Raw genomic sequence first — 10,267 nt, forward strand, 5'->3', positions numbered from 1 at the left:
TATTAATCATTAAAAAATTAAAAAAGTATATATAATGTGTGGAACCAGGAGAGTGAAACAGGATGAGTCTTACCTTCATAGTGGCAAAGTTTGAAACGAAAAAGCAGGTAGGGCTTTTATAGAGTTAGGGTTTTGAGCTTGAAAATGCCCAAGTCATGAATTGATAAAGCGGGTGAAAATGATCAGTAATTTGTCAATATGAATGATTTTTAGAAATCGAATGTGTGGAACCAGGAGCGTGACACTGGTTGAGTTTTACCTTCATTGTGGCAATGAGTGAATGGTGGAGTTAGGGTTTTGAACTTGAAAATGCCCAAGTCATGAATTGATAAAGCGGGTGAAAATGATCAGTAATTTGTCAATATGAATGATTTTTAGCAATAGAATGTGTGGAACCAGGAGCGTGACACTGGTTGAGTTTTACCTTCATGGTGGCAATGAGTGAATGGTGGAGTTAGGGTTTTGAACTTGAAAACGCCCAAGTCATGAATTGATAAAGCGGGTGAAAATGATGAGTAATTTGTCAATATGAATGATTTTTAGAAATAGAATGTGTGGAACCAGGAGCGTGACACATGGTGAGTCTTACCTTCATGGTGGCAATGAGTGAAAGGTGGATAAGGTAATTTTCCAGGAATTGGGCTGACCTTCCAAGATATAGACCAAGTTGTATTTTCCAGGAATTGGGCTGACCTTCCAAGTTCTAGACCAACTTGGAAAGAATTCTTGAGCCGGCAACATCTTGTGTCAATATGTCGGACTTTTGGTCAAGTTCCAGGAAGCGGACCCCAATTCCAACTTTTGTGCCCTCAGTTAAAAAAGTCAAATTTTGTGGTGTAAAGTTATTATACGGTCTCTTGCCGCCATCATGTGGCCAAGTAGGCCAACTGCAGTTTTTTAAATTTTTAATTGCATTTTTTAGCCCCAAAAAAGCATTTTTATGACACTAAAATTAGCGTGAGATACATTTCAGAAGAGAGCAATGCATTTTTGCCGTTTTTAGGCGTTTTAAACGTTTATTTGAAAATTTGTCGGATTCCAGGAAAGGCTCGGTCGACAGTGTGGAATTTCCCCGCACTGGGTTCTAATTCCATGCTAGCTGGGTAGGATTAGGGTTAGCCCCCGGGCGCTCCGAGCCTGGAAGCGCGTCGCTTTTGCGGAAGCCTAATGCATGGCGGTCTATGGGAAGCTGGAATGCGATTTGGAAGTTAGCCAGTGTGCTAGCTCGCACTCCATTGACTTTGAATGGCGGGGGGATAACTCCCGCGCGGCAGTTGGAACGGCGGCGGCGGTGCGTCGCGATTCCGGAATTCGGTCAAAACGGCGGCCGATCGGAACGGGGAAAAATCCGGCGGATGCTCCTAAATTCGCAGGTGTCGGAAGCGCCTTTAGTTTAATTTTTTTCTACCTCTGAGCATTTTTTAAAGCCGTTTGAAAAAACTCGGGTGCGGTTCCGCTAAACGGACACCAGGTGTCGCGTGTGAGCCGGTCGGATTCCGGGAATTGTACGGGTCGGATTCCGGGAATGGTACGGGTCGGATTCCGGGAATGGTACGGTTCGGATTCCGGGAATGGTACTGGTCGGATTCCGGGAATGGTACCGGTCGGATTCCTGGAATTGTACAGTCGGATTCCGGGAATGGTACCGGTCTGATTCCGGGAATTGTACAGTCGGATTCCGGGAATGGTACCGGTCTGATTCCGGGAATTGTACGGTCGGATTCCGGGAATGGTACCGGTCTGATTCCGGGAATTGTACAGTCGGATTCCGGGAATGGTACCGGTCTGATTCCTGGAATTGTACGGTCGGATTCCGGGATTGGTACCGGTCGGATTCCTGGAATTGTACAGTCGGATTCCTGGAATGGTACCGGTCTGATTCCGGGAATTGTACAGTCGGATTCCGGGAATGGTACCCGTCTGATTCCGGGAATTGTACAGTCGGATTCCGGGAATGGTACCGGTCGGATTCCTGGAATTGTACAGTCGGATTCCGGGAATGGTACCGGTCTGATTCCGGGAATTGTACAGTCGGATTCCGGGAATGGTACCGGTCAGATTCCTGGAATTGTACAGTCGGATTCCGGGAATGGTACCGGTCGGATTCCGGGAATTGTACGGGTCGCGGTCCGGGAATGGTACCGGTCGGATTCCGGGAATTGTACAGGTCGGGGTCCAGGAATTGTACAGGTCGGGGTCCAGGAATCGTACGGGTCGCGGTCCAGGAATCGTACGAGTCGGGGTCCTGGAATTGTACAAGTCGGGTTCCGGGAATTGTACAGGTCGGGGTCCGGGAAGTGTACGCGTCGGATTCCAGGAATATAACCCGTAGGCTAAAAGTCCCCCTGGTAGCCCGCGGGATTAAGTCGCCTATCGGGAATTAACCCATACCCAGGTCCAGTTCCAGGAAGTGGACCTGGGTATGGGTTCAGCCAAGATGTAGTCAGATTTGACCCACACTAGCCGTCCTCTACACTTAACAGATAACAGATTTCGTGACTACCGGGTTCGGTGGGTCAAGCTCCCCTTCGGTCGAATTCCAGGAATTCAACCTGGACCGAGGTCGAATTCCAGGAATGCTACCGATGGGCTCCACCTGGCCCGCGAAGCGGGCCCGAAGCGCACCGAGGCCCCGCGGAGCGGGGCCGAGAACACCGGCATGGTTCGTCCCGGGTTTCGTGGGTCAAGCTCCCCTTCGGTCGAATTCCAGGAATTCAACCTGGAGCGAGGTCAACTTCCAGGAATGCTACCGATGGGCTCGACCTGGTCCGCGAAGCGGGCCCCAAGCGCACCGAGGCCCCGCGGAGCGGGGCCGAGAACACCGGCATGGTTCTTCCCGGCTTTGGTGGGTCCAGCTCCCCTTCGGTCGAATTCCAGGAATTCAACCTGGACCGAGGTCGAATTCCAGGAATGCTATCGATGGGCTCCACCTGGCCCGCGAAGCGGGCCCGAAGCGCACCGAGGCCCCGCGGAGCGGGGCCGAGAACACCGGCATGGTTCTTCCCGGGTTTGGTGGGTCAAGCTCCCCTTCGGTCGAATTCCAGGAATTCAACCTGGACCGAGGTCGAATTCCAGGAATGCTATCGATGGGCTCCACCTGGCCCGCGAAGCGGGCCCGAAGCGCACCGAGGCCCCGCGGAGCGGGGCCGAGAACACCGGCATGGTTCTTCCCGGGTTCGGTGGGTCAAGCTCCCCTTCGGTCGAATTCCAGGAATTCAACCTGGACCGAAGTCGAATTCCAGGAATGCTACCGATGGGCTCCACCTGGCCCGCGAAGCGGGCCCGAAGCGCCTAAATACCCAGGTCCAGTTCCAGGAAGTGGACCTGGGTATGGGTTCAGCCAAGATGTAGTCAGATTTGACCCACACTAGCCGTCCTCTACAGTTAACAGATGGTACAGCTTGACTGTGTCGAAATTGTGGAATTATATGTAGGCAACCTGGAAATTGACTTGGATGGGTTTTTTTTGGTTCGGGTGGGCGGTACCGTTTGATTTCGTGACTACCGATAGGTCGACGGCCAATCGCAGTGATTGGTTAAAGGCCACTTGTGTACCTTGCCGAGGGCTATATAAGCAGTCGTCAGTGTGGACTTCGGACGTGAAGGGAGCAAGGTCGAAAAGGGGAAAATGATGGCTCAATATCCGGAAAGTCCTCCCGAGTTTGATGAGCAGCCTCCCGAGTTTGATGAGCAGCCTCCCGAGTTTGATGAGCAGCCTCCCGAGTTTGATGAGCAGCCTCCCGACTTTGATGAGCTTCCTCCTGGGTTCGACGGTCCTCCTCCTGGGTTCGACGGTCCTCCTCCTGAGTATAACGAGCGTCCCTCTGTAATTCCCTGGCAAGGTTCGATTTGTTGTTTTCTTGGAATTGTTTTCTTTGCACGTACACTTGTCTAGTTAGTATTCCAATTAAACAAATCATGTATTTTAGAGTTGCCTTGGGGCTTTGCGACGGAAGGGGCAAGTTCACAATGGCTCCCTAGCCCCACAGACACTGGAGCGGTGCCCCAAATAACCATGAACATGGAACGTAGGCCAGAGTAAGTTTTGCTATGTCTCCTTCCAGGATGGGAACCTAAGTTCCTTAAAGTAGACATGTAATTCCTTAAAGATGACATGTAATTCCTTAAAGATGACATGTAATTCCTTAAAGATGACATGTAATTCCTTAAATATGACATGTAATTCCTAAAAGATGACATGTAATTAATTCCTTAAAGATGACATGTAATTCCTTAAAGATGACATGTAATTCCTTAAAGTAGACATGTAATTCCTTAAAGTAGACATGTAATTCCTTAAAGATGACATGTAATTCCTTAAAGATGACATGTATTCCCGGAAAGATACCTTCATATTTGTAACTCAATCTGAAGCAAAATATTACTCAGTGAATTGAGTTTTTGTTTTCTTTTTTTCTGTCTAGCTGCTTTTGTCGCTGTTTGGATGGCGGATGGGAGTGTAATGAGCGCTTATGTCTCATGTCCATACTGCTACTGTGCAGCGCTGGAATCTTGTACCTCATCACAATATACGTCATAGCAAAATCTAAAATCATATAATAAATTGTTGAGTTTTTTTTTCCCAAAAAGCGTGTCTGAGTCACAGTTTTTTGTTTTCACCACAAGGTGTCGCTTGACTGAGGATAATTGTAGGAGGCGTGGTGGGGAGGGGGGGGGGGGCTTTGGCCAATCGGAAGGTGATTGGCTACTGTTGCTTGACAAGACCAACCCCCTCCTATTTAACTTCGCACTTGTCCCACCTACATTCACAACCGTCGGGGCGTGAAGACAAGCACAAGACACGTGTGATTTAGGTTCCAAGGATGAGTGAGGTAAGTTCCTGGAAATGTACGTCACCTTTGGGGAAAAGAGTCCAGTTCAAGGAATACATGCAAAACCAAGGTACAGTTCTAAAAATTCTACCGATCGGTTGTTAATGCGAAGCGGGACACGTTCGTGTTGTTGCGGCCCCGCGAAGCGGGGCTGAGAACGCCGGCGGCCTGGAGCCTCTCGGGGGGGGTCTCTGCTTCGTTTTCCCGCCTAAGTCCAGTTCCTGGAATTGTACCTTGGTTGGGGGGAGCCAAGGTCCATTTCCAGGAATTGTGCGGAGCGGGTACCAAGCGGAGCTAGCCGCCGCCAGGCCCCCGAGAACGCCGGCCTGGAGCCTCTCGGGGGGTCGCTGCTTCGCTCCACAGACACTGGAGCGGTGCCCCAAATAACCATGAACATGGAACGTAGGCCAGAGTAAGTTTTGCTATGTCTCCTTCCAGGATGGGAACCTAAGTTCCTTAAAGTAGACATGTAATTCCTTAAAGATGACATGTAATTCCTTAAAGATGACATGTAATTCCTTAAAGATGACATGTAATTCCTTAAATATGACATGTAATTCCTTAAAGATGACATGTAATTAATTCCTTAAAGATGACATGTAATTCCTTAAAGATGACATGTAATTCCTTAAAGTCGCTGCTTCGTTCGCCCGCCTAAGTCCAGTTCCTGGAATTGTACCTTGGTTGGGGGGAACCAAGGTCCATTTCCAGGAATTGTGCGGAGCGGGTACCAAGCGGAGCTAGCCGCCGCGAGGCCCCCGAGAACGCCGGCCTGGAGCCTCTCGGGGGGTCGCTGCTTCGTTCGCCCGCCTATGTCCAGTTCCTGGAATTGTACCTTGGTTGGGGGGAACCAAGGTCCATTTCCAGGAATTGTGCGGAGCGGGTACCAAGCGGAGCTAGCCGCCGCGAGGCCCCCGAGAACGCCGGCCTGGAGCCTCTCGGGGGGGTCGCTGCTTCGTTCGCCCGCCTAAGTCCAGTTCCAGGAATTGGACCCCAACCATGGGCCAGTTCCAGGAATTGTACGGAGCACTTTTTATATATTGCCTTTCGTTGTTTATATAGGTGGACATGACGTGCGGCAAAGAGGAGCTGGTGATCCCGGAACAACCTGTCTTGCCCTTAACACAGGGGGCCTCTCTGCCCTTAACGCAGAAGGTCTTTCCCCTGACCCCTATCAAAAATGTCAACACGTGTGAGAAGCAATTGGGGGCAGGATGTGAAGTTTCAAGGGAGGTAGGTGATCTCATCTCTAGTCCCCAGCCCAGGAAAAAGAGGATGCGTATTGGAGAAATTGAGGTGAGATCCAGGAAGTCCCATGTCACCATTGTGGAATTATTTTTCCCCATAGTCATGTCTTCCAATTTGCATTTGTTTGTTGTGTAGATGGGCTTGTCTGAAAGCGAAGATGAGGAGGACACCATGGACCAATTTGTCTTGCCCTTAACACAGAATGTCTCCCTGCCCTTAACGCAGGAGGTCTCCTCCCTGACCTTGGTGAGTAGAATTCCTGGAAGTGGTTCATTCATTGTACTCTAGAGACATGCAGCACTGCTTAATGCCGCCACCAAAATACAACATACTGTTTCCTTGCTGGTTAAAACAGATACGTTCACCTGGGGACACGAGGAAGAAAAGTCCGGGGAAAACGGTGAACAAATCTGAGATCGTGGGAGATGAACAGCAACTTTCAGGGGAGGATCGTCCCCAGTCGATGACAGAAGAGAATGTAAGTTGGAGAAGTTGAATTGAAATCCAGGAAGTCCCATGTCTCCATTGTTGAGGATTTGACCCATAACCATGTCTTATATTTTGCTTATTGTACTATAGTTTGACTGGAGTGACTGTGAAGATGAGGAACACATGTTGGAACAAGCCTTGTCCGGAAACAAATACGTCCGCCAACTGAAATTTGTGAGTACAATTCCTGGAAGTGGTTCTGTCATTGGAATACTTCTTAACCCCCCCCAAAAAAAATATAAAAGATTTTGTCCTTAGGATTATGTTACCACTCAAACTCCCAAGCCAGGCAAAAAGAAGAAGCAGAAACTAAAGAACAAGACCAAGAACAAGACCAAGAACAAGACCAAGACCAAGAACAAGACCAAGAACAAAAAAAAGGCCAAAGTTCATCAAAAAGAGACGGAAATGAAGCAAACGACATCTCACAACACAATTTCAGAGCCAAAAACAGTTCCAGAAAGAATCGATACTGATGTAAGTAGACTTGGTGGGGAAAGGAAAGGACTCCATTATAGACATCATAAAGATCAACTTTTGTCATTTTCATGTCCTCAGGGTCGACGGAGACGACTCAAACTCCCCACAGAATTTTATGACATTGTCAAGACTGTCTTCCACAAAGAGATAGCTGCAAAGTTCATCACAAAGAAAAGAATAAGATATATCGTGGCTGACCAGCCAGAATTCCGACAGCTGTGCAACAAGCTGGAACTGTCTGTTGAGAATATTAGGAGTCAAATCCGCATGTTGATCAGAAAAAGTAATGATTAAAGTGAAAAAAAAAAAGTTTCTTTGATGTATGTGTTTCAGGTTCTTTACATTGCATGTCAAAAGACGATGCTGCATGCCTCTCACAATTGCACATGTCAGTCGCTGTTACAGGAATTTAACCTGAACCTCGGTCAAGTTCCAGGAATCCTACCGATCGGTTGAACTTGACCCGCGAAGTTGGGCCGTGAGCACCGGCATGGGGCGTCCAGTTCCAGGAATCCTACCTATCGGTTGAACTTGACCCGCGAAGTTGGGCCGTGAACACCGGCATGGTGCGTCCCTGGTTTCGTGGGTCCAGCCCCCGCTATGTCGAATTCCAGGAATTCAACCTGGACCGAGGTCAACTTCAAGGAATCCTACCGATGGGCTAAACATGCGTCCCGAGGTGGGTGGTTCAGTTCCCGGCGTGAGTGAGTCCATTTTAATGGAATTGAGCCCCAACCAAGGTCCAGTTCCAGGATTCCTACCGATCGGCTAACCTGCCTCCGCGAAGTCCACTTCCAGGAATCCAACCCCAAACAAGGTCCAGTTCCAGGATTCCTACCGATCGGCTAACCTGACCCCCAGGTCCATTTCCAGGAATCCAACCCCAACCAACCGAGGTTCATTTCCAGGATTCCTACCGATCGGCTAACCTGCCCCGCTAGGTCGAATTCCAGGAATTCAACCTCAACCGAGGTCAACTTCCAGGAATCCGACCGATGGGCTAAACCTGACCCCCAAGGTCCATTTCCAGGAATGCTACCGATGGGCTAAACCTGCCCCGCGAAGCCGGGCCGAGAGCACCGGTCCGGGGTGGGTGGTTCCGATTCTGTCCCCCGGTTAAGTCCATTTCCAGGAAACCAACCCCAAACAACCGAGGTTCATTTCCAGGATTCCTACCGATCGGTTAACCTGCCAGGTAGGTCGAATTCCAGGAATTCAACCTGGAGGACCGAGGTCAACTTCCATGAAAGCTACCGATGGGCTAAACCTGACCTCCGAAGTCGATTTCCAGGAATGCTACCGATGGGCTAAACCTGCCCCGCGAAGCCGGGCCGAGAGCACCGGCCGGTGGTGGGTGGTTCGAAGTCGATTTCCAGGAATGCTACCGATGGGCTAAACCTGCCCCGCGAAGCCGGGCCGAGAGCACCGGGCCGTGGTGGGTGGTTCGAAGTCGATTTCCAGGAATGCTACCGATGGGCTAAACCTGCCCTGCGAAGCCGGGCAGAGAGCACCGGTCCGGGGTGGGTGGTTCCGATTCTGTCCCCCGGTTAAGTCCATTTCCAGGAAACCAACCCCAAAAAACCGAGGTTCATTTCCAGGATTCCTACCGATCGGTTAACCTGCCAGGTAGGTCGAATTCCAGGAATTCAACCTGGAGGACCGAGGTCAACTTCCATGATAGCTACCGATGGGCTAAACCTGACCTCCGAAGTCGATTTCCAGGAATGCTACCGATGGGCTAAACCTGCCCCGCGAAGCCGGGCCGAGAGCACCGGCCGGTGGTGGGTGGTTCGAAGTCGATTTCCAGGAATGCTACCGATGGGCTAAACCTGCCCCGCGAAGCCGGGCCGAGAGCACCGGCCGGTGGTGGGTGGTTCGAAGTCGATATCCAGGAATGCTACCGATGGGCTAAACCTGCCCCGCGAAGCCGGGCCGAGAGCACCGGCCCGGGGTGGGTGGTTCCGATTCCGTCCCCCGGTTAAGTCCATTTCCAGGAAAACAACCGCAAAACAACCGAGGTTCATTTCCAGGATTCCTACCGATCGGTTAACCTGCCAGGTAGGTCGAATTCCAGGAATTCAACCTGGAGGACCGAGGTCAACTTCCATGAAAGCTACCGATGGGCTAAACCTGACCTCCGAAGTCGATTTCCAGGAATGCTACCGATGGGCTAAACCTGCCCCGCGAAGCCGGGCCGAGAGCACCGGCCGGTGGTGGGTGGTTCGAAGTCGATTTCCAGGAATGCTACCGATGGGCTAAACCTGCTCCGCGAAGCCGGGCCGAGAGCACCGGCCGGTGGTGGGTGGTTCGAAGTCGATTTCCAGGAATGCTACCGATGGGCTAAACCTGCCCCGCGAATCCGGGCCGAGAGCACCGGTCCGGGGTGGGTGGTTCCGATTCCGTCCCCCGGTTAAGTCCATTTCCAGGAAAACAACCGCAAAACAACCGAGGTTCATTTCCAGGATTCCTACCGATCGGTTAACCTGCCAGGTAGGTCGAATTCCAGGAATTCAACCTGGAGGACCGAGGTCAACTTCCATGAAAGCTACCGATGGGCTAAACCTGACCTCCGAAGTCGATTTCCAGGAATGCTACCGATGGGCTAAACCTGCCCCGCGAAGCCGGGCCGAGAGCACCGGCCGGTGGTGGGTGGTTCGAAGTCGATTTCCAGGAATGCTACCGATGGGCTAAACCTGCTCCGCGAAGCCGGGCCGAGAGCACCGGCCGGTGGTGGGTGGTTCGAAGTCGATTTCCAGGAATGCTACCGATGGGCTAAACCTGCCCCGCGAATCCGGGCCGAGAGCACCGGTCCGGGGTGGGTGGTTCCGATTCCGTCCCCCGGTTAAGTCCATTTCCAGGAAAACAACCGCAAAACAACCGAGGTTCATTTCCAGGATTCCTACCGATCGGTTAACCTGCCAGGTAGGTCGAATTCCAGGAATTCAACCTGGAGGACCGAGGTCAACTTCCATGAAAGCTACCGATGGGCTAAACCTGACCTCCGAAGTCGATTTCCAGGAATGCTACCGATGGGCTAAACCTGCCCCGCGAAGCCGGGCCGAGAGCACCGGCCGGTGGTGGGTGGTTCGAAGTCGATTTCCAGGAATGCTACCGATGGGCTAAACCTGCTCCGCGAAGCCGGGCCGAGAGCACCGGCCGGTGGTGGGTGGTTCGAAGTCGATTTCCAGGAATGCTACCGATGGGCTAAACCTGCCCCG

The 10,267-nt window shown here is 51.3% G+C and overlaps 1 protein-coding gene across 1 annotated transcript; it reads left to right on the forward strand.

The window, feature by feature from the left end:
- The first annotated feature begins 573 nt into the window (after positions 1–573).
- LOC144011502 (uncharacterized) lies at positions 574–7,343 on the forward strand. The gene is made up of 7 exons (XM_077511600.1): positions 574–578; positions 5,895–6,128; positions 6,216–6,326; positions 6,436–6,558; positions 6,660–6,743; positions 6,828–7,046; positions 7,128–7,343. The coding sequence occupies exons 1-7, from the start codon at positions 576–578 to the stop codon at positions 7,341–7,343; spliced, it is 990 nt and encodes a 329-aa protein (XP_077367726.1). The 5' UTR covers positions 574–575.
- Positions 7,344–10,267: the final 2,924 nt, after the last annotated feature.

The sequence above is a fragment of the Festucalex cinctus genome, unplaced genomic scaffold (genome assembly GCF_051991245.1).
Source record: "Festucalex cinctus isolate MCC-2025b unplaced genomic scaffold, RoL_Fcin_1.0 HiC_scaffold_153, whole genome shotgun sequence".
Classification (NCBI taxonomy): domain Eukaryota; kingdom Metazoa; phylum Chordata; class Actinopteri; order Syngnathiformes; family Syngnathidae; genus Festucalex; species Festucalex cinctus.

Coding starts and splice junctions, on each gene's coding strand:
- LOC144011502 (XM_077511600.1), top strand. Junction 6,129..6,215: donor TGCGTATTGGAGAAATTGAG/GTGAGATCCAGG, acceptor TTTGTTGTGTAG/ATGGGCTTGTCTGAAAGCGA. Junction 7,047..7,127: donor CAGAAAGAATCGATACTGAT/GTAAGTAGACTT, acceptor TCATGTCCTCAG/GGTCGACGGAGACGACTCAA.